The 25,180-nt window shown below is 36.5% G+C and overlaps 2 protein-coding genes and 1 long non-coding RNA gene across 3 annotated transcripts; 1 reads left to right on the top strand and 2 right to left on the bottom strand.

The window, feature by feature from the left end:
- Nucleotides 1–5,872: 5,872 nt before the first annotated feature.
- Nucleotides 5,873–11,714, bottom strand: LOC103448663 (nuclear/nucleolar GTPase 2). The gene is made up of 11 exons (XM_008387923.4): nt 11,314–11,714; nt 10,988–11,121; nt 10,417–10,546; nt 10,000–10,160; nt 9,506–9,607; nt 9,318–9,422; nt 8,954–9,082; nt 8,240–8,380; nt 7,431–7,531; nt 7,146–7,203; nt 5,873–6,439 (listed from the first exon to the last, which is right to left on the bottom strand). The coding sequence occupies exons 1-11, from the start codon at nt 11,549–11,551 to the stop codon at nt 6,050–6,052; spliced, it is 1,689 nt and encodes a 562-aa protein (XP_008386145.1). The 5' UTR covers nt 11,552–11,714; the 3' UTR covers nt 5,873–6,049.
- Nucleotides 11,715–12,202: 488 nt separating this feature from the next.
- Nucleotides 12,203–14,657, top strand: LOC139189665 (uncharacterized). The gene is made up of 3 exons (XR_011573504.1): nt 12,203–12,643; nt 13,627–13,783; nt 14,339–14,657. It is a non-coding gene; the product is annotated as an uncharacterized lncRNA (long non-coding RNA).
- On the bottom strand, nt 13,398–17,126 carry LOC103448661 (RNA exonuclease 4-like). Its single transcript, XM_029098103.2, has 8 exons — nt 17,023–17,126; nt 15,750–15,874; nt 15,439–15,590; nt 15,100–15,230; nt 14,791–15,005; nt 14,307–14,513; nt 13,983–14,063; nt 13,398–13,886 (listed from the first exon to the last, which is right to left on the bottom strand). The coding sequence occupies exons 2-8, from the start codon at nt 15,782–15,784 to the stop codon at nt 13,643–13,645; spliced, it is 1,065 nt and encodes a 354-aa protein (XP_028953936.1). The 5' UTR covers nt 15,785–15,874; nt 17,023–17,126; the 3' UTR covers nt 13,398–13,642.
- Nucleotides 17,127–25,180: the final 8,054 nt, after the last annotated feature.

Below are 25,180 nucleotides of genomic sequence, written 5' to 3'. Positions count from 1 at the left end.
TTTCAGATTCCGTGGGGCCCTCTCAAATTCCATGAGCCATCTGGCCTAGCCCTCGGTTGAAGACGGTTTTCGAGCTATTTTCGGCCTTCTAGACCCTTCGGTAGCCATCTCCAACCGAGGGCTGGCCAGAGGGTTCGTTTTAGTCATCTGGCCCTCCAAGATATTAATATTTTAACGAACAGTACAGGGCCATATTTGCCTCCGTCCCCAACCGAGGGCCAAAGGACCATAGGGCCAAACATAACTTATTATGTTGGTAGCTGACATCATGCTGACGTCAGCTAGTCGTTGGATTTGAATTTTTCTTTTGCTATAAATAGGGTGGATATTGGGCTATAATTCATACAACTTTGAATTCAATCTCTTTCAATTCAATCTTTTTCATTTCAAGTTTGCAATGAATTCCAACTTTGGATCCTCTTCAGATTCCAACTGGGGATCTTCATCCAATTCCAAATTGGAAGCAAAATGGGCGCAAATGAGACGAGAAGATGATGAGTCTGATGAAGAAGTTCAAGTAAGGCGCAACAAACAAAACAGAGTAGCAGCCATGGCTACGGCCATGGTGTGTCAACTAACTAAAGAACAACCTTAATGGGGTGGCTCTATTGCTGGTCACTCTTACAAACCACGAAACAGAACGATGTCACATGCCAATCTGATGAACAACTACTTCAACCCTAACTTGGTGTACACAGAAGAGGATTTCAGACGTCGTTTCCGGATGAGGTGTCATGTCTTCGAGCATTTACTTCATGATGTCTAGCAGGTCAATCCATACTTTCGACAAAAGCGGGACAAAGTAGGCCGCCCTAATTTATCACCTCATCAGAAGGTTATTGTTGCACTCCGAATGATGGCCCATGGCTCCCTAACTAATTCAATGGATGAAACCCATGGTATGTCTGAGTCTACATGCCTTGATACTCTTGAACAATTTTGTGACACAATTGTTTAGGTTTACAAAGACGAGTACCTCTGCGAGCCAAATCAAGAAGATTTGAATCGGCTCATTCGCAAAGCTGAAAACCGTGGGTTTCCGGGCATGATAGGGTCATTAGACTGCATGCATTGGGATTGGAAGAACTGTCCCACCGGATGGCAATGAGGCTTTAGCGGAAGGTCGAGAAAGCCAACTGTTGTGTTAGAGGCGGTTGCCTCATATGACACATGGATTTGGCATGCTTTCTTTGGAGTCCCTGGATCCCAAAATGACATTACAGTTCTTAGGCGTTCACCCCTCTTCAATAACTTGATGGGAGGTAAAACACCTCAACTTGACTACTACATCAACAACTGTCAATACAATATAGGGTATTACTTGGCAGATGACATCTACCCAAAGTGGGCGACACTTGTCCAAGCAATTCCAAACCCTAGGAATGATGCAGAAAAGTTGTTTACCTTACACCAAGAGGTATACGGGAAATATGTTAAGAGAGCTTTCGGTATTCTACAAGCACGGTGGAAGATCATTAGCGAACCGACAAAAGGGTGGAGTCGAGAAAATTTGGATTCCATCATGATGTCTTGCATCATATTACACAATATGATAGTGGATGATGAGCGAGATGAATATATTGATGGAGAGTCCGATGACGACCAAGAAGATCCAAATAGGTCAAGAAGGGCTCATGCAAAAATATATGATGGGCCGAATTTGCCTTTCAATCCAAGAACTGGTAGTATCTTTATAAATGAGTACATGAGGTGCTATAGAATGATACATTCTCGTGCCACAAACAATTACCTACAACAGGATCTTGTTGCACATCTTTGGGCCAAAAGAAGCATGGAGCATGCGTTTAAGTTTTATGTTGTTAAATGTTTTTAAAAATATTGTTTAAGTTTCATGTTGTTAAATGTTTTTTTTATGTTGTATAATTTGTATGTTGGTTAATGTTATTTAATGTTGTTTCATGTTACTTAATTTAATTTAATGTTGTATAATGGCTTAGGAAGTTATAGGAAAAAAAATGTAATTTAAAAAAAATATGAAACAAATTTTGTGAAATAGAAGTTATAGGAAAAAATGAAATTTAAAAAAAAATATGAAACAAATTTTGTAAAATAAAAGTTATAGAAAAAAAATATAATTAAAAAAATATATGAAAAATAGAAGTTATAGGAAAAATTTTGTAAAAAAAAAAATTCAAATGCAACTGCTAGCTAATGTCAGCTAGCCGTTGCATTTGAATTTTAGCTAAAGGATAACCGACATGAATACATTTATATTATTTATAATGATTTTTCTACCCAGCCCTCCAACCCTTTTAGATTTCGTGGGGTCCTTTTAGATTCCACAAACCTTCTGGCTTAGCTCTCGATTAGAGACGATTTTCTGATTATTTTCGATTCTCTAACCCACTGGACTCTTCGGTTGGAGATAACCTTAATGTGGTGGAAGGTGGGCTGCAAGAAGGTGGGTTCGCAGGGAGAAGGGAAGGAGAATCGCGACTTGAATCTAGGGTCTAGGACCTGCCATTAATTGGCAGTATGTTACAAGTTTAGGTGGAATTTCGGCGGATACCTCTTTCTTTGACAAAAAAATTCTAGATATTATTGTGTATGGGATAGTACGGTTGTTTTAACCATTAAATATTAATTTTTATAATTTTAAACAAATATTTAAAAGTTAAATGCTCGAAGTACCCTATCCTACGAGGCATCCTAGATACTCCCTTCTTTGACATGTGGAAAGTTCTGGTATGTATATTATAATGTTAACAAATGAAAAGAGGTGAAGAAAAAGCTTAAGTACAAATTCTATATTCTGATTTTATTGACAAAAATTAACGAAGAAGATGGTAAACTGACAAGACGACTAACACGAAAAGGCCGCATCTTGCAAAACCTGTATTTACTAATTAAGTTACAATGAATATTTATAAGGTCCTAATTCAGGATGGGATGCTACTTTGTTAGTATCTCAACTTGTTTTGCTGGTAGACACGCAAGATTTCAAAATCTCTTGCTAAAGAGCGTGGAGGTTCGACTCCTCTTCAAGGTATAATATTGAATGTTGAGAATGTTCATCTATTTGGAATAAGTTTGGCAACGGATCAGAAAATCTTGGTTTAAACCCTTCGCTATGGAGGCAGTCAATTCATATAGATTGACTTGAAATCTGATTCCAATCCAATATAGCACGTATGGGCACGTAAGAAACGTATTGAATCGATTCTTTTTAATGGATAGATCCGATCGCAATTTCGAATTTGGAATTCAAATGAATCAAATAGGAAATGATACTCTGAATCATAAAACTATGATGAAATATACGATCAACCAATATTTATCAAATTTGAAAAAGAGTCAAAAGAAATGGTTCGATCCTCTTATTTTTATTTCTAGAACCCAGAGATCCATGAATCGGGATCCTAATGCGTATGCAATTGCTTTAAGGTATTGTCACATTAGAGTCTTTGGGTCATGTTATATTGATATTTTTTTTATGAACTTGATTTTTTCACAGTTCGAAGTTCCTCCAATGAATTTCAAATTGTCTGCTAAAGACGTGTTTGTTTGTTAGGGTGAGCGGAAACACTAACAAACATGAAAGTGTTGTAGTGAGGTGAATCTTGAGGTGGCTAGCTATGCAAGTATAGGTGGCTTTTCTCCAGGCTTAGGTCCAAACTCAAGGTCAAGAGTGGTTGACTAGAATTGATAAAGAGCTGGCTCTAGCCAAGGATATTCGGTTGGGCTGTCTTATTAAGAAGAGGGAAATTATATTTAGACATCTCAAATTACTTCTTTCATATATTTTTTATTTTTTAATATTTTTTTATGAAGTGTTAGTGATGTGTAAAAAATATTAAAAAATTAAAAGAGTGTGAGAGAAGTAATTTGAGATATATGAATATAATCTCTCTAGAGAACCTCTCCCACTGCATGCTGTTAAATGGAATAGAAGAGTCTAGTGCTTGTGTGAGCAATACTTGACGAATGATGTAATCCGGTGTCCCTGCTCAAGGGTAATACGTAACCGAGACATTGTATTTGTATTATCCCTTTTTTTAAAGGGAACTTTAACGAAATACTTCTGGTATTGTCAATTTTAATGAAAAATCATATTTTTATACTAAAAAGTCAATCATGATACTATTTACTTTACCCTTTATTTTATCCTTATTGTTAAAACTTAAATTTTTCAAATCTTTTTCATTAGTTTCCTTTCTTTTAAAAGGTTAAAAGCTTAGAAGTCTAAACAACATTAGCCATACACCATTAATCATGTTTGATTCGCCTGCACATTGGCAGGGCTCTCCATGCATTGCATGATAGCTTTGGGAAGAGCTTTATCTATTCCTTAAGATGATCGCCTTCGCCGCCACCAATGGCCGGCATCCTCAATACCAACTGATTAGTCGAGTCGGACTTCTCGTCCTGAAGTTTTAGAATATGTCCTAAATATTGAAAAAAAAAGAAAAGATTGTCCTAATTGCAACCCTAAAGGGAGCCTACCATTACAAGGACAAGTAACTTTTATGGCGGGTTTGGTCGCAACACATCATGTGTTTCAGCACCAGGCCTACGTGGGAGAGCGACCAGTAATAGGTTTGATTGAAAGTTTGAAACTTGCCCTCACTTCCCTGGGTTTGGAATTTAAGATTCGTTTCGTATTTGATTTGGAACCTACTTTATGGTTTTCAATTGGGAAATTTAAGAGTCGTTTCATTTTCAATTTGAAACTTACTTTATGATTTTCAAATGAAATGATGTGTCACCAATAAAAAATAAGTACATTAATCAATATTTAAGTAATAATTCAATCATCAACATCTATATCATTTGAGTTACAAAATTTGATTTACAAATTTGGTATCTCTAACATCATTCTAACTAAATTACTTAATACACGTGGGTTTTAGAAACAAAAAATTGGATTCAATAATGATACCAAACAGGCTCAAGGTTCCAAAGAACATTGTGTCATTTTTAAGGGATCTTTTGATATGGGGTTCAAAGTAACTAAAAATTGGACCTATTTCAAAAGTAAAAAATCACTAAAAATTGGACTTATCTCAAAAGTAGGCCTGTAAAATTAGACCCATTTCAAAATTTCCCTTTTTTTTTTAAATTGACGGGCCAACAAATGCATAATTGCTATCACGCTGAAAATTATAACAAACAGAATGCTAGGAATGCTAAAGTTTTAAATTAAATTGCAAATCAAATGATGTGTCACCAATAGGAAATACACACGTTAATCAAGGAAATGCTAGGGAGATCAAATTTTTTAAACCGAATTTGCAAACCAAATGATGTGTTTGTAGATGATTGGATTATTAACTAAGTGTTGACTAAACATGCTTTTTTCTTATTGGTCAAACATCATTTGGTTTAAAAAATTTGATCTCCCTAACATTACTCCGTTAATCAACACTTAAGTAATAATCCAATCATCAACATCTACATCATTCGGTTTACAAACTTTGGTCTAGAGATTTGCTCTTTCTAGCACTAATCTTTCTATGGTTTATTGTTTAGGGTGGTGTTATCTTTTTAGCATTAATCTTTCTAGCACTAAACTTTGGTCTAGAGATTTGCTCTTTCTAGAGATTTACTTTTCACTCAAATCTCTTAATTTCCAACCGTTGTATCAAATGAATTGAAGAGAATCAAATAACAAAAATTAACAGGAGTACGTAGAAGGTAAAAACAAGCATGTGGACATCACCACCCTATTGTTTGTATTACTCTTAAACTAGCCGCTTAGTATACACCAAAGAAAAATTACCACAACGAAACACTAACAAGCTTGAAAGTGGTTACAACTAACGAGCATAGGTGCTTTCTGGAGAAGCACTCCCATTCAAGCACTAATCTTAACGTGATTGAGAAACAGAATGGTTCATAGGTGAGCAAACACAACAAACATCAATTTTAATACCACTTCATAAAAGATTTTAAAATTGAAAAAAAAAACCCAAACAAAATAAATTACTCGTACTTGTTTTCGAGATGAGGTTCGTCTGAAAAGAAAACGCTAACATAACATTTATGGACTACAAAAACACCTTCCGTGACACAAATATGTGTTGGAGGCTCAGTTGCCTTCAGAATCCTCAGACTGTTCAGCCGCGTCATCCTCGGAGTCACTGTGCTCAGATACTTCATCGTCCGACTCTGGAGACTTCTCAGATACTTCAGCGGCTGGGAGATGTTCCGGTCCTTCATCGCCCCTTAACTCTTCTTCACTGAAAAGATCCCTTTGCACAGGGATAGTGCTCACCTTCTGAGATGCAATAATATCTCCAATGGCTCGATAAGCTGCAGCCTGATTGTTATCTTCCACAGTGTCTTCTTTATTGTGATTTATATCAGGCTCCCCTGTTGGCGATTCTCTTTTTGGTGGCGGCACAAAAAATGGTATCTTACCCCTCTGCCAGTCATGGAGGACCATCTTTGCTGCAGTCATCAAGTCGGGTTCACCACCCTGGAAGCACACCAGCCAAAAATTTAGTAGACACAGAAACATTGAAAAAGCAAAGAAACGAAGGAACAAGATACAGTTAACATTTGTTGAAGTTGCTGACTATCAGATTGTGGACCAGCATAATTTGTTTTCTAATGATGGTCAACCATCATAAGGTGTAAATGATGTTCAACTAGCATAAGGGAGGAAAGAAAAGATGCATAACAAAACACCAATTATGTCGAAGCAATGCAACTCTTCTGCTCAACTTGTCAAAGACTGCAATTTCCCTGCAGGGTTCGACTCTGTTTCATTGGGGCATTATCTATCACCAACTCACAGTTACACAAAATCCAAGTGACTAACATTGACAGGAAAAATACATCTTTCTAAAGAAAGAGCCACACACTAGGAACTTTCAATATTCATCTATATAGTGTTCTCTTTCAAGATTTGTATTGCAGACTGAATTTGAGCCGCACATTCAGGCAAAGTTAAATAAGGACGAGCCTGATCAATGTTCCAGTCATTAGCAAAAGACATCTTCCTATACATTAAAAGTAACACGCATGTTTGTGTCATGTGTACATATATGTATGTAGATAATTTGGGAAACACCAATTGACAAGATCTGAGCAAGGAAATTTCCCAAAGAATTGCAGGAACTATGGGTAGAAATGTTATGACTAGTGGGATAATTAGAAAGCATTATTAAGTAGCGAGTTACCTTCAAAAGTTTGCCTGACAATTTGCATAGCTGACACAGGAAGTCATTATCATCCTCCCTGAGAATATAGGACCATTAAAACACAGTTACGTGTCCCTCTCTGAGAATATACGTTCCATTTGCAGGATTTGTGTCAAAAAGAAAATTACAAAGTACAAAGACCATATAAAAAATGATTGCAATCTGAATGAGGTGAGAACGAAAATAACAGCATAAAAGCCCACAAATACACCCTTAGTAACAGGACATAACATCAAAATCCAACACAAAGACAAAGAAGCATACCAGTTCTCTATCTTATATGCTCTTTTCAGGTGGATCTTCTTAACTCGTTTCAGAACTTCTCCTATGTGTTCTGTAGCATCCTGCAAATTTGTGACACGTACCTAGCAAAATAGACCCAAATTATTTACCATCTGATTAGCATAATATTACATTTTTAGGCAAACATTAAGCGCAGGCTCCGAGTCCGCAGAGAACAAGGAAACGGAAATGTTAACGGGGTTAAACTAGTACAGCAGGAAGATTGTACTTTCGAACCAATCTAAAATATAACTTGGACAAAGATAAAGAAAGTACAGCAGGGAGATACACAATACGACATAACGTGCAACAAGTGACATTCTATGTATATGCATACGTGCATGTATAGAGAGGAATTCACTTATGTGGTTGCACAATTACTGCACAAGCATCAGAGACAAATGCTCTATGTAGAGAATAGAGAGGGATATGTTATTAACGCTCCAAAAAAGTCACTCTGCACACTCTAGTCAAAAACAGGTATCAGAGATGTTACGAACAGCGGGAAGTTGGTAAAAGTATAGACACAAATTAATATTACCAGTCGTGATTTCTGGTGTAGCTCACATGACCATTATCGTTTACATGGACTACATCTATCACTGACTTGTCTATAAACCAGAAGCAAGGTTCACAAACGAGCAATTTAAAGACAATATTGGTAGCAAATCAATATTACCAAAACGATATACCCAAAATATTGTTTACAGTCAATACTTAAAAGATCAATGAGAACAAAAAAGTAGAATTCACTATTAGGAGCTACACAAGGAAAAACAGAAGAAGCATACCACCCCCTTCAGTACAATATCTGTTTCAGAATCACCGCTTTGATAGACAACTCCAGGGCAATCAATCAAGAAAATCCTCTTTGTGAGTGTTATATACTGCCACACTTTAGTCTCCCCTGGGATAGGAGCAACTTTGCAAACCTGTTGAGCAATGAAAAAAAAAATACATCAGCCATCCTGTAATAGAATAGCTAGAAAGACAAACCACAACTAAGAAGCTTGTTATATGATTTACAGCTTTCAGTATCTTCTAAAAGTACATCCTATGGATCGTGTGTGGGCAAGTATATGAATGTGCTCATGCTAGACAGGCACACAGAGGAATTGGTATCGGTATTTGGCATATCGTACCCCACAAGTAAAAAAAAAAAACAACAATTATCCGATGGAAACTTGCCTCCAACAACAGTGGATGGCAACCTAAGAATTCAAACTAAAACCAGAGTGCATCAAACTACAATTATTTTTTATCTATTGAGAAACGTGCATCAGGCTCAAACCCCCAGAATAATGAAATCCTCTAGATCATGGTTGAGGAATATAATTCTATTTGATTTTACGAAACATAGCAGGATTCAATTAAATAAAATGACATTGCAAAATGGTGGTGACACCAAATTTTGTGCCTTAGCAAATGAACACACATGTACAAAATCTATACAAATGGAAATGCAAGCAGAAAACCAGAATCAGCAATGGTGTTGAAGATATTACATTTTTAGTTCGCAATGTGTTGATAACAGATGACTTTCCAACATTGGGATACCCAACAAATCCCACAGAAATGGCCTGCTTGTCACTTTTCAAACGGGCGAATTGTCTCAAAACTGATAGAAGAGTTCCCTAAGTGCAAATAAATTAAACAAAATCAGAAGATTGCACAGAAAGCAAGAAAAATTAGGAATACACACATACAGAGAGAGAGAGAGAGAGAGAGAGAGAGAGAGAGAGAGAGAGAGTTCATAAAACTTGAATTATGGAAGTCCAAAAGGGATCATAAATTCTAAATAAATTATTATTTCACCATATACTTCCATGAAACTCAATACATAAAGGCATAAAGGTTAACAGAAGGTACCTTGCCAAATGATTTATTGACGCTAGCATGAAATGCAATAGTTGGAAATTCAGCCTTTAATACGTTCAACCAACGGCTAAGCACCCATGAAGGAACCAAATCACACTGTAGAATCAAAATAACAATATTGTTAAATAAAATTAAAAGTAAGCACCTTCAATTCAAGAGGACCCCAAAACACAACCAACCTTGTTTAACAAAAGAATTAAGTGTTTATGCGTGCAATGCTCTTTCAAATGCTTCTCTAAGTGGTGGCATCTTGTACCTTGTGGGTCCCTTGCATCCAAAACCTGAAATGAGGAGAAAAAGGCAAGGTTGTGGTGGTCACATTCATATCGGACGACTGTACCATGTTGAAGTGGACAAACATAAGATAATACTAGCAAAAGACCAAAAATAACCTGGTTTTGATAATTAATAATTATCAACTCTACATAAAGAAACACACGGAAAAACAATAGATTTTAAGCCAGGTGACACATTTAATGCAGAATTGCCTTCATGTAAACATTGTCCTAACCTAACAAAAAAAGATAGCACAAAGTAATCCATGTTTACAATGCTACACTGTTCACCATATATGTAATGAATAATATCCAAGAAATAAAATTAACTTTGTCAGCAAAAGTACATGTATGGAATTAGTTTCTTTCCAAATCAATGAAAAAAGAGAAATACCAACCTGGACAACCACATCAGAAGAGTCTATCACTTTGTAGAGCTCACCCCAAATACGTTTACTTTGGCCCTTCTCAAACATTGTATGCCGAACTAGGTCCCTAAATCCATCCGCTTCATTACCTTCTACAACACTGTCATCAGCATGCTTCTCCTGAAACACATCTACAGAGTTGCAAACAAGATTAGATGCAGAACCGTTTGAAAATGGCAATACAAAAATGAAAAAAAAATTTATTCTAACACATACCATACCAGACTAAAAGAAAATGCATAACATTAACTTGTGCTTTTTACTTGCAAATGCTCCAGACTAAAGCATAAACATAAATACTAACCAAATAATCAAGCAATAGAACGAAATGGTTATTACAACTGGGAAGATCAAGAGCATATAAAATTTAAAGAAAGAAAAAATTACCCTGAGAACCATCAGCCTTCTTAGCTAAGGACTCATAATCTGCCGCGAGGAGCTTTGGACGTTTCCTCTTTGTCTTAGGTCCAAATACATCAGAAAATGTCTCTCTCTCTAGAAGATGAACTCTGGTTTGCTTCACAGAGGTTAAATCATGAACATAGCAAGTTAGAATAAAACAACTAACTTTGCCATCAGCCAAAAAAAAAAAAATATGCTATCTTCTTCTTCACATTCTAATGGAGCAAGGCATGTCAATTTAGGAAAACTGCAACCAGAATCCTCCATTGATTGAATCAAAATTGGGCACCATTGCACCCATACAAAGAAACATCTCCAAACTCTATCTTTCTGAATTTTCTTTTCCTTTTTTATGTGAAAACTAAGTCAAGTCAACCATGCTCTGGCCAACTGGCATTGCTGCACCTCACAGCAATATGCACATCGAAGCTTGATATTTTGATATCGCTCCAAAACGAATGTAGCCAAAGGAAATGAAACAGAACTAGTACTTTACCTCCCAATGCTATTTAATAACTGTGATTCTTAGAAAAATAGCATTCCAAAAGCAGCATACCTTCTGATGGTCATTCAAGAGAGACAATGGCAATTCCTTCCCCTTCAAAATAACATTGTAATTACTCGAAACCGTCCTACTGTGCTCCTCGCGGAAGATGTCAAGCTGCTGCTGAGACGCAACCCGAGTATTCCCTAAAAATTCAATAAACAATCACTGCTGTTCATAGACAAATCAAATTCACCAGCATTTTCGATAATCAATTACAAAGCGAAAAAGGCCAAAATTCAATGATTTGCAGCAAAAGTCTAATCTCTTATACTATGTCCTTATCATATAAGGGGCAATTATACATATACGGTGTATTCAGACATATATCTACGTACCAAACCAGCGGCGATCAGGCTGGATACGAGTGTTAGGCAGCTCCTTGGACTGGAACTCGTTCCTCAGGACCTTTCCCTTTCTGTTACGCTTGGGCCTGGTGTTGTACATCTTAAGGCGGCGGACGGTGGCGCCGGTACGCGCGTCCTTGTTCTTGGCCTTGGCATCGGAACGGTTTGCATCCAGAGAGTGCTTCGGCTTGCCGGAGATGTTGACCTTCCTCTCCGTCTTCTTCACCATCTTTGCGGTGATGCCGAGAAAATGAGGGAAAATGGCTGAGATTTTGTATTGCGCAAAACCCTGCGACTAGGGTTTCGGAAAGGCAGAGTGGAGGTGGAAGACGAGAAATTATAAAGTGACGGTGTGACGGGAGATTGATGGACTGGACCAACAAACTGAAATTAGCCCAAATGTCGGTGGCGCGGTCCAATAAAGTTGGGCTCATATCACACGCAATATTTAAAATATCAGTATCTGTATCGATTTAAAAACTTGTGAAATTATTGACGGAATGAGTATCCATTATCGATATCGGTTCTTTTAAATAAAAATGATAAAATTTAAAAATGAAATTTTAGAGAACGTCAATTATTACTTGGAACAAAATATAAAAGTTTCTTCGATATTTAAATCGATATCGGTTCTTTTAAATGAAAATGATAAAATTTTAAAATGAAACTTTAAAGAATATCAATTATTGCTTGGAACGAAATATAAAAATTCTTTCGATATTTAAATTGATATGTCAGAAATCGACAAAATATGTCGATTTTAGCCCAAATTTAGTTTCTCCGATATAGGGTGAAGCTTGCTTCACCCTCCTTTCCTTATCGCTTCACCCTCCTTTCGTTATCATTTTCTAATTTTTGGGATATTTTCACGGCAATATCGACAGTATTGAAGAAGTTTCAACCACTGATCGTATAACAAGAAAATGAGAACGAATCGTCATTCTCGTTTCCAAATGTGTTTGCTTTCCACGAAAGTAGTGGATTAGTGGATTGTAACAGTAGTTATAAAGGAACACGTTCCATTTCAATTTGGTTACGCCGTCCGTCACAACAAATTGTTTGTTTGAACTTTTTCTTCGTTGGTCAGTTCCAGGGTATGAGTTGCAGGTGTGGTGGTGAAAGTAGGAAGCCAAGTGTCAAAGTTTAAGGTGAGGGATGAAGCATATTGGCTCGCAAGCCCAAAATCTGAGTTTTTCTGAAGCTGCTAGCCTGCCCCCGGCTATCGAGACAGTACGAAGGTCTCGAAAGAACTGAGTTTTCTGCCGGTAACTCCATCCTTGTTTTGGGAGGCGCCGGTGGAGTCGGAACACATGTTATTCAGGTAGAATGTTGATCTTATTTTTCAATCCAATGTCCTCATACTATATAGCTCAAATTCTATATATATGGAAATTTCTTACTATTCAGGTGGTAATCTAATCTAATAACTACGAATAGAAAATTCAAAGTTGAGTGTAGAATGGAAAGCATGTTGTTCTAATCAACTTGAATAAGCATAGTTTTAAGCTTACTTCAACTGGGGCTATCTTGGAGAAACCGGCGCCTTACTTTGAAGAGTGGGAAGATTAAGCACCATTTTCGAAGATGGTTGAAGCATTTGCCTACCTTGAAACCTCCAGAGCTACCGGATAGGTGGTTGTGTCTCCCATCCCATGAGAGGGAGTGTACAAGCTCAGGCAGGCAATCAGTTTGTGTTTGATGCATATTTGTAATCTGCTGGTTGTTTTAACTAAAATGACTTGTAATAAAGCGGATATGCTTACTTATGCACTCAAGTTTGAATTTTTTCTTCGTGCAATTTAGATTAGCTGTTGGTAGAAGCTTAAAGTTCGATCAAAATTCTGAAAATTATGGGTTGTAAAAGCATCTCCAATGGGTGATGTTGCAAGGGGGAGCATGGAGATTACAGTGTTCATCTTTAATCTATGTGCTACTAAGAATCAAATAGAAGTTTTGAGTATAAAACCCGTAAGAGTTGCTCTAACAAACTAAGCTATTGAGTCCCGAATTCAATTTCTTTATTTTTTTTTCTTTATTATAGAATATCCCTTGTTTTAAAAATAAAAAATCAATCATGTGATAATATTTGTGCATCTTATATATAAATATGGTATCAAGCTAGTACAACAATTTGGTTTACATATATTCTTCGATAAAAATTTATCATTATTCATAAATGCATGCATACACGATCATGTATTTCCATTACTCTCAAAGTTATTTATGATTAATTATTAAAAATAACTACATAGTATTACTATTGCTCATCTAGTACTAATCTCCTTAATTGTTCTATATGTATAGGTGCCTCCCTTCACTTTCAGCCACTATAAGAGTCCAGGCACCAGCAGTTGTAATCAGACCTTGAGATTTCCATCATTTGATCTGGGCTCATCCTCTCAAGCTCATTTTGGCGCCACGCCGCAAAGTTATTCCGGTTTTGAGTGTCAGAAGCGAGCGGGTGTGCCTCTACTTTGTGAACTTGGGATCTCATTCTCTTGTAGATCTTCATTGTTGCAACACAATCCTCATAAGGATCTTGAATGCCTGTTTGAATGTCATACCTAATAAGATTATATGTAAAATTGCATTAGTACTAATATGTAGCTAGAATTTATATTTATATATATAGGGAACTAATAGTAGGGTTGGGTACTTGCCCAAGATATGCTTGTGTGAGATACTTGAGGGAGTTGCTGAGCTTGCTTGATTTCAACAATGGAGGATATTTTGCAGTATCCCTATACACAGTCAGTCACGTTTAGAACTAGAATTACAATTGAAATTCGCAATGGAAAGTTGTATGTGTATATATGTGATCCTATACTTTTATAAATATATATAGATAATTGTTAATTAGTACTTTAAAATAGTCATTGTGCACTTCGTTGTCTTTTATTTTCTTTTCATTGATCGAAGAGAGTCTGATGATTTTATAAAATGGATATTTTTTGTTTGGATGAAAGAAAAATAAGTTGAATTACCTAATCATTACTTGTGGATATTCAACCTGCAGAGAGTCAAGGTCATGATCCAAACCGTGACCCACAAGAATCCTAGCTCTTCCACTTCGGAGTCGAATCTTCCACTTTGGTTCCCCATTGCAGAGGAAGTCTTGGATCTTCTTTTGCACTTGCCTCAAAGGGATTGCATCCCTCAAGTATTCAGGGCGAATACCAGTTGTTTCATATCTGTATATATACAAGTATAAAGCAAAATGATCGGTCATGTATATAAAAAATGAACCCGTTCAATCGCTAAATCACACTCCGAAATGATGACCATATTCTCTTAAAGCAACAACATCTTTATTGTAGGAAGTACAATTTTCACAATATCTTCGTCTTTTGTTTTGTTCCATCCGACAGTTAGAAATAAAGAAGAGACCCTGAAATCATTCCCCTACATATATACGCTACATACGTTACATATTAGTTAGTATAATTCTTCATATAAATGCATATATACCTATAGTTTGTGACTGGAATCAGTGGCATGACATAAGACTGAAAGATGATGTTGTCATATTCATCAGTGAGGCAGACCTTTGCGCAGAGATCCAGTGAGCCATCGCTGCCACCACCAACCATTTTGCAAGCAAGTGCAACAACTTGAGTGCCTCCTGTGCTACCACTTTCAGTATTGTCACGAATGCCCAGATTAGCAAAGCGACCAAGTAATCCCTGAAATGCATTATATGGAATCAATTTAAATTTATAGCAAATAGGGTTTGGGCAAAAGGTCATAATTAATAAGGTAGTGTGTGCTGATTAATACAGCATTGCCGCCAGAGAGTTGGCATCTGTCCTGGTGAACCCTAAGAGCATACGGGCTTTCGAGGATGGCTAAGCAGATTTTGCATCCTCTGGTGCTGAATATATTTCTGCATTCTTGTTTTGGCAATGGCCCTGAAAATAGAAATAATAGGATTATTATTTGCAAAAGAAATTTGGGATTATGTAATTAATAACTGTTTTTTTGTATAAGAGATATAGTTGACTCTAAATTAATTTAAGCTATGGAGAGAAGGATTTGAACTTTGATGCAGAAAGAGAAAACACAGTTTATAGTCAACTTGGCTACGCTCAGTTGATCTGCATAGTTTGTTTTAGTTACCTATAAGATGTTCCCTGAGAGATTCAAAATATTTGCAATGCTTCTTACAAATTCCACACATGGGTTCATGAGCTGAGTGGTATGAGGTTCTCATGTGCTCCACTAAGTGCTCGATTCTATTGAATTGTCGATAGCATGCTGCACACTTGTTCCTGATTAATCACCGCATATATATAATTCTCATTAGTTTATATACTAATCATCCATGATTAATCAAAAAAATTACTTACAAGTTACAACTTAATTAAGCTGAAAGAAATGTGAATGCAGTGATATTTCTGTATGTGTTGAGAGAGAGAGAGAGAGATAACCTCAGAGTTTCTGTTGATTCAACTTTATACTCCATGGTGGTTGCTGAAGTTGTAATGCTACTCACTAAAGAAGAAGCTAGACTTGAAGAGAAAGATGGAGGGTGTGGAAGGTATTTATAGCAGTACTACTGGTATGTGGTAGTATAGGAGGAAGATATTAGGTTCGGCCGAGTGGAGATTGATATATGATTCCTTGAAGAAATAAAGTAACCAAAAAATTCTAACCTACAAGATCTGCAGTACTATGGTTTTTCTTTTTCATACACTAGGACGTCCCGCTACTAAAAGTTTTTACCATACAATAAATTTTTATGAGAACAGAAAAATAAGACATATGGTTTATTATTACGTGTTATAATAAATAGATGTGAACAACAAGGTGAAATGATACGTGTGATATAATATGAGTGGAGTAATAATATCATATGATTGTGTTCTAAGCAAATGAAAAAGTTGTTCAAAATTGAGAACATTTGTAGTGACCCAAAAGTTTGATCAGGGGCCCACCATTCAACTCGAATGGTTGAACTATATTTTAGAACTTCATGTCAAGATTTAGAAAGACAGGTTAGATGCCCACTATATTAACTAGTAAGTACACCGATTTGATGTGGAATTATTGAACTCTCAACATGCTCTCTCACGTAGGACCGTCATGTAGTAGGCTACAAGTGGTCATATTTCCGCATTGATCATTCAAGCGCGGAAGCAAGGCAAGTTAGTAAACTCGATAATTCATGCAAGACAAGATCATTATGCAATTTGAGCCTAATCAAATATCTGTTGTGATACTATATTAAGATTTCATAGAGACGGGCCAACCACCTACTAATAAATGTACCAATCTTATCCCCCAACTCACATCATTTCACCTAAACAACATAACATGTATGACGTTTTTATAACAAAAGCTCTCAGTATAAGTAGAAGTGAAACCATTCATAAGTAGAAGTGAAATCATTTCACACCATTTCCGATATGAAATTCTTGTACTCTACGATACTTTTCAGCTCTAGTTCAATCTGCATCAAAAGTGTCTGTGGAGCAATATTACCCATTTGAATCTTCTCTTTCAGTTAAAGAAGGATTTCCTTTTAATTTATTGGATTAGTAATGTGTAAAGTATATGTATAGCTTTGGATTGACGTAGGTTTTAATTTGCATGCTAATGCATGTAATCAGAACACTAATCAAGTCAAGTCCCATGCAGCAGCAGCAATTAGATGAGAAGCATCAGATGAAATCTTTAATCTCTCGTCGACTTCGTCGTTACCTTTTGATATATAATATTCTGGTCAAATTTGTCTTTGCATCTGTGCACCAAGAGATTCAGAGCGAGATGAGAGACCCGCACGAATGGTTTGTTGCTAATTTGGGATGTGACCAAAAAAGGAATGAAACCTTTTATTGTTCTTTGCTTAAATTCTGGGATATAAAGTATGATGGTTGACGGTGACAAAAAGCCCGACACTACAGCTAATGAAACGTGAGGACGCAGTGGGCTGGTAGAAGATAAGGTTTTCAACTAGCTCGTAATGATAACCATGAAAAATTATTTGATTATGTCATAATTCACTACTAAATACATTGATATTGATGGAGAAATCGAACGGTTGTTGATGGAGAACCAGACGGACGATGACATAAAGGAGAAGGTGTAGAGGTTGACACGCGTCGAGGAAGCGAATCTGTGATGGTGATGGTGATGGTGATGGTTGCTCTGCTAATTTTTGTAGTGGTGGTCCTGGTATGAACCCAGAAAAGGGGAAAAAGGAAGGGAAAAATATTGGACTGTAATGAACTTCCGTTCCAGCAAATAAAAGTATGGAGGATTTCAAAAATCCGAAGCTCGGCAAATCTTCAAATGGCCACTTCTTGAATTTCTGAAATTTAATTTTTCTAATTTCTTGAATTTTATGGGTTTATATCTGTGTTTTTCGTTTTGGGATTTTTTTTGGTGGGGTTCTTCATTTTAATTTTTTGGAACTCTCCCCTTGCCATTTTGTTTGGTGGCTTTTCCTAGAAAAATGGTGACTGCCAGGAGATTAAAGTGGCAGTGGGGCGAAAGCCCCGGTGGGTGATGATGGGAATCGAAGCGAGGAAAAATGATAAGAGTGAGAGGCTCGGTTGATCTCCATTCGAAGGGGGACGATCGGCGTTTTGCGATCGGCAGTGTATCAGACGTTGCCGGAGGAGGAGGAAATTTGGCTGTGTTTAGAGGACAAGGAAGAAGGGGGACGGAGAAGAGACAAAGGGGAGGACGAAGGAAGGATTTTTTTTTTTTAATTAATTTTAATTGTTAAATAAAAATTAATAATTAATTAATTTTTTTATTTTAGTTGGCCAACTACAAGGTTACCCACGTCATCATTTAACAATCAAATTGACAGAAAATTCAATAGAGATCTAACATTGCCACAAATTCATAAGTTAAGATATAACATTGAAATGTTTAAAATATTATGAGATTATGATTCAATCTATAATTGAAATAGTTTTGTGTAGTTTACCCGTCAAAGTTAGTTTCAAGTCAAAGATTTGTGTTAACATTCTAGACATCCTATTATACTGACAAGGTAAACTATTATGCGTTGATATGATTGCACTATTAAATTATGTTCAAATTAGAGAATACCTATATGTTTTTAATATCGTTAGACTAACTTTATCAGGTGCGGCTTCAATAATACAAGTATTTTAGTTGTTGGATTTAATTTCATGACTATTTAAAATTTTATTTTCAATCTTTGTCATTTATTTATTTATTTTCATATCATCGAATATTATGAAGAATATCCAACCTCAGACATAATAGAGGATTTTGACTTTAGAAATGCATGGCATTTCATGGGGAAGAAATATCAGCAAGACGGCCTTTTGACCAAGATGGGCCTCACTAGTAGATTCTTCATTCATAAGAGCTTTGGAGATGCCAAGACCAAAAAGAAATCAAAGTTGTACAGCAGTGAAAGCTGAGATCATTCATTCATATTCCGGTGATTCTGTCGATCGATCAACTGGTCCACTTCCATGCAATATGCACCACTGCATGTTTCCTTGACCAATATGTCATCCCACCACTACACATATTTACACCTCTCTCTCTCTTTCTCTCTCTTGTTTCGAATGTCAAACCAAAATCCTAAGCAAAAAGTGGCTATCACGTCAACTTCAATACTAGAGGTCCAGAAACATGTTTCGATATAAGAAAAACTAATGAAAATGGCTTAAAAACTCTGAGTTTTAACGAAAATGACAAAATAAAGGGTAAAGTGAATGGTATCAGAATTGACTTTTTAGTGTAAAAATGTGGTTTTTCGTTAAAATGAACAGTACCATGATTCGTTAAAGTTCCCTTAAATATATGTTAATAGCAATACAACAACAACAATAATAAAGCCTTTTTCCACTAAGTGGAATCGGCTATATGAATCCTAGAACGTCATTTCGCTCGATTATGTGTCATGTTTTCCGTTAGATCCAAGTACTCTAAGAGTTTTCTTAGAGTCTCTTCCAAAGTTTTCCTAGGTCTTCCTCTATCTCTTCGGCCTTGGACATCTGTCCCGCAGTCGCATCTTCTAACCGGAGCGTCAGTATGCCTTCTTTGCACATGTCCAAACCACCATAATCGATTTTTTCTTATATTTCCTTCAATTTGGGCTACTCCTACTTTACCTCATATATCCTCATTCCTAGTCTTATCATTTCTTGTGTGCCCACACATCCAACAAAGCATACTCATCTTTACTACACCCATTTTATGTATGTATTGATGCTTCACCGCCCAACATTTTGTGCTATACAGCATCGCCGGCCTTATTGTCATCCTATAAATTTTTCCCTTGAACTTCAGTGGCATACGACGGTCACACAACACGTCAGATGCATTCTTCCACTTCATCCATCCAACTTGTATGCTATGGTTGAGGTCTCCATCTAATTCTCCGTTCTTTTGCAAGATAGATCCTAGGTAGCGAAAATGGTCGCTCTTTGGTACTTCCTGAGTTTCATCTATCAACACTATATCGTCTGCGAAAAGCATACACTAAGGAATATCACCTTGAATATGTCCCGTTAACTCATCAATTACCAATACAAAAAGGTAAGGACTTAAGGATGAGCCTTGATGTAACCCTATAGTTATGGGGAAGCTTTCGGTTTGTCCTTCATAAGTTCTTATGACAGTCTTTGCTCCATCATACATATCATTTATAGCTTTGATATATGCTACTCGTATTCATTTCTTCTCTAAAATCGTCCAAATAATGTCTCTTGGGACCATATCATACGCTATTTCTAAATCTATAAAGACCATGTGTAAATCTTTTTTCCTATCTCTGTATCTTTCCATCAATCTTCGTAAGAGATAGATTGCCTTCATGGTTAAGTACCTTGGCATGAACCCGAATTGGTTGTTCGAAACCCGTGTCTCTTGCCTCAATCTATGCTCAATGATTATCTCCTAGAACTTCATTGTATGACTCATTAGCTTAATACCCCTATAGTTCATATAATTTTGTACGTCGCCCTTATTCTTGTAGATAGGCACCAAAATGCTTTTTCGCCACTCATTTGGCATCTTCTTCGTTTTCAAAATCCTATTGAAAATGTATGTGAGCCATGCTATACTCATCTCTCCCAAGACTTTCCACACTTTGATCGGTATATCATCTGGGCCCACTGATTTTCTATGCTTCATCTTTTTCAAAGCTACAACCACTTCTTCCTTCCTGATTCGGAGGTAAAAGGAATAGTTTCTACACTCTCTTGAGTTACTCAACTCCCCAAAGAAGTATTCCCTTCATATCCTTCATTGAAAAGATTATGAAAATAACCCCTCCATATGTCTTTGACAACATTCTCTGTAGCAAGAAATTTTCCATCCTCATCCTTGATGCACCTCACTTGGTTTAGATCCCTTGTCTTCTTTTCCCTTGCTCTAGCTAGTTTATAAATATCCAACTCTCCTTCTTTAGTATCTAGTTGCTTGTACATATTGTCATATCCTCATCCTTGTACATCTTCTTTTCCCTTGGACTCTCCTAATACCTCTTTTGCTACTTTTCGGTACAACTAGCCATGGAATCTTACCTTTGGCTAGCTTCACCCTCTCTATCCCACACGTATTGGGTGATTACTTTCTTTTTGAAAATGGCTTGTTTTTCTCCTTTAAGATTCCACCATCTAGTCCTTAGGCATTTCCAGGTATTGTTATTTTTTCTCTCTCTTTTGATATGTACATTCATCATCAACAAGCGATGTTGCTTAGCCAAGCTTTCTCCAGTTATAACTTTGCAATCCTTACAAGTTATACGATCATCTTTCCTCATTAGAAGAAAATCTATTTGTGTTTTTGACGACCCACTCTTGTAGGTGATCACATGTTCTTCTCTCTTCTTAAAGAAGGTGTTGGCTAATAAGAGAGCATATGTCATTGCAAAATCCAAGATGACTTCTCCATCCTCGTTTCTCTCCCCAAAATCATGGTTACCATGAAAACCTCCATAGTTGCCTGTCTCCTTGCCCACGTGTCCATTTAAATCTCCTCCTATAAATACTTTCTCCGTCTGATCAATTCCTTACACCAAGTCTCCAAGATCTTCCCAAAATTTCTCATTCAAACTCGTATTCAACCCTACTTGAAGTGCGTACGCACTAATCACATTGATGAGTTCTTGTCCTATTACAATATTGATTACCATAATTCTATCTCCTACCCTCTTGACATCTACAACATCTTGTGTCAAGGTCTTGTCCTAAATATATGTTAATAGCAATGACTATGAAAATTAGCAAACCTGATGTTGATGAATATAAATTAACGAAAGTGAAGAAATAAATCATTTCATGGAGATGCAGTGTGTTCAATCATATCCCGCCTTAGAAGCTCCAAGAAAGTTTTTAAACAAGTGAAATGGAAAAGTTTTTGCGACGAAGTCCCTGAAGAAAGTTGAGGTTCGACCATAAAACCAATTGACAAAATTGGGAGTAGCCCAACCTCTTATAAGCACATGCAAGGTCCTTCTACTCATGAATGTGGAATTCATTCTTAACACTCCTCACCCCCAATTCAACGATTCTTTCCTGCTGCATGCCATCTTCAAGTGGATTGTAATTGGAGCAGTGGAAAGTTCATGTCATGTTTTGAGTGGGCAAGTTGTTTTTTTTTTTCCTTCTTTTAGTGTTTGTTTAGGTAAATGCAATGGCAGGTAGAACAAATGTCAAATTGAAAGGGGCATATTCTACAGTTAAATCTAAGTTTTACATATTTGGACCCATAATCACTTGTCATTTGAAAATAAAGTCGTTACGAGTTCATATATTGCTCACTATAATATATGGGTATTTTAGGCCAATTTCTATGGTTTACTATGTTGGTAAGATTTTAGGATACTTTGTTATTTTAGTATCATGTTATTTTAAAGGTCACTATATAAGCTTTGATATTATTCAATAAATAAGCTTTGAGTTTTTTTCATAATATCAAGGGTTCATGTCAAACTCATATCATATCATAGCTAGGGTTCTTGAAATTAACCAAGACCACTCATCGAGGCTAAATTAACATAGTTTATGCAAGGTCATGCATGGTCGCGATCACTGCTTGTGAGGAAGAATTAATTTAACAATTCGGCCTAGTAACTCGTTATTTTTTTAATAGCAAAAGAAGTTCTAAGCTCGAATCTCGACCTAATTAATCAAAGTGCAGCGAGATGATAGAGTATAACATTCGAGATGGACCAATTTTTGCCCTTTATTTGGCAAGTATGTGATCCATATATGTTTGCATATAATGTGAAGGAACCACTTGATTTTTAGAACAAAGTCAAAACCCTATGCCAAATGGAGATAAACTTTCCTAAAGCTAAGCTAATAAAATGATATCCTTTTCTTAATTCTGAATATCTTGTGTCCAAAGATCGAATTTACTTATGGTGCCTTCTTCTTCTTGTTTGTTTTATTAAGAATATGTCAAATGTGCACCTCAAAAGAAGAATATACAAGTGAAAATACAGCAACTATCATGATAGGAATTCAGTTGCAAACTAGAAATCCAACACTAGAAGTTGCAAATGAAGGGGATATTTTTGTTCACCAGTTTGAGAGTGTGCCCTGTGCGGGTCAGATAAGTAACCAGCATCATCATAACCAATAAGAAGACAAAAGCCTAGGGGGCAGCTGCAGGCTGCAATGATGAAAGTCCAAAGTAATGAGCTTGGGCTCAAAGCACAACAGTAGACGCCAAAACCACGTAGTTTGGGCACTGTTCTAAAAATCCCCTCCTAGCGTCGCCTGGGCCCCATCTAGGCTCTAGGCAGCTGGTCACCGCCCCGATTAATGCTTAGGCGTTTGAAAATTAAGAAATGATGCCTAGACTTGCTGAGGCGCTCGTCTAGACCGTCTAGGCACCTGCCTAGCCCACCCAGACCCACTTAGGTTGCGACTCACTTGGGTAGAAAATAGATAAATTTCAATTTGCTTTTTATTTTTTTTTCAATAAATTGTAAGATACTTATTGAATACTTAAATGAGCACACATTATATGCTTGTTTTCCATGTTTTCATTATGTTCCAATACTTCATAATATATGTGTCATTCTATTTTGTAGTTTTTGATGAAATTATATATATTTTAAGTATAAACATACACTTATTTACATGAAATATAACTGATTTAGTTAAATCCGCCTAATCTGCCTAGGCGTTAGGCCCCAGCTCGCCACTCGACTAGCCTAGCATCTTTTAGAACCTTGAAGTAGGAGTTGCAGGCTCGGCTCTGCTCGATGTTGCGGCTCGACTTGGCTTTAGGCCATACCATGCAAGGTGGCGTGGCTCAACCATTATTTCTTTTTTTCTTTCTTTTCAGTTTTAGAGTTTTTAAAACCTTAGTTAGGGCTGGTTTGGTATTGCTGTGCTTTGAAAAAAAGCTGCTGTGAGAATAAGCGGCTGTGAAATAAAGCCAGTAGAGTGTTTGGTAAACTTTTTTGTGAAAGTGCTTTTGGAAAAAAAAGCAGGATGATAGTGTGTCTTTTCATTAAAGGAGCACTGTAGCTCTGTGTGCTTTGAAAAAACTGGCTTTTTTTCAAAGCAACAAATAGCAGCTTCAACTTTTCCTTTGATTTTCAGCTTATTCTCACAGCAGCTTCCAAAATAAGCCTTTTTTTTTCAGTTTACCAAACACAAAAATGACCCTCAGCTTTTTTTCACAGTGGCTTTTTTTAAAATCACCTCAATCCCAAACGGGACCTTAGTGCTTCTATTTTCTTGTTTTTCTTTAACTCCCATAATTCAACATAGCAATGTAGCATAATATAGCAAATTTGCATAATCAAAATATGAAAATAGTAGTTGCGTGTGCATGAACATGTTTATATATATTGAACCATATAAGCAATATATATAATAATAAGACTGGGAATTCATGCATCTTGATAACATGGGCTTATAAAATATCAATTTTGTGTTTTAGAAGAACCTAATTTTGCTGGAAACGAAATGAAGTCTTTGAATGCTAGTTGTAGAAGAACCTCCTCCACGAACCTTCAGTTTCAGTCTCTAAGTGTCAGCAAAAGCATTCTGATATTTAACTGAAGATTTATAAAGAGATGAAGAGAGGGCGCGACAGCAAATAGAGAGAAGATATAATAGGTGAATTATGAGGTGTGTATTATATCATTCTATTGTGATTTTATTTATAGTAGTAATTAAGGAATAAAGAATTTTTATCTTTCAAGTAATACGTTTTAAATACAACACTAACTAAAAGATATTATAGAATTCCATAAAGATTTATACTAAGACTACACCGATATGTATTATTTATAATAAAATTCTCGGTCCGCGTTGTCATTGTGGTTGGTGTGGAAGATGAGACAGCTCCCCACTAACCAGTTGAAATCCACTTAATTAATTTAATCACCTTCTCTTAGAGTCTTAGTACATGTTAAACTTGTTTGTTGCCGCATCCAATTTAGATTTCCTATCACTGAATTGGTGCCTCACCTACTAAATCCTTTTTGAAAAAAACAAATTAAACATCAAATAAAACTTCAAATAATAAAAATTGGCCAAGCAGAATTGTAACGTCGTTGGCAAATATTTCTTTCAAAATCATACTAATCATCATGCTCAGACGGTGATACGGTATCTTAATCACAAGAGATCTTTTATTGTATATGAAACACGGACAAATACGCCATATATCATTATCCAAGTGGAGGGACACTACAACAACAACAACAACAAAGCCTTTTCCCACTAAGTGGGGTCGACTATATGAATCCTAAAACGCCATTGCGCTCGGTTTTGTGTCATGTCCTCCGTTCGATCCAAGTACTCTAAGTCTTTTCTTAGAGTCTCTTCCAAAGTTTTCCTAGGTCTTCCTCTACCCCTTCGGCCCTGAACCTCTGTCCCGTAGTCACATCTTCGAA

The sequence above is a fragment of the Malus domestica genome, chromosome 11, assembly GCF_042453785.1.
Source record: "Malus domestica chromosome 11, GDT2T_hap1".
Classification (NCBI taxonomy): domain Eukaryota; kingdom Viridiplantae; phylum Streptophyta; class Magnoliopsida; order Rosales; family Rosaceae; genus Malus; species Malus domestica.
Note: the sequence above shows the minus strand (reverse complement) of the source record. Positions and strands in the feature narration are given on the sequence as shown.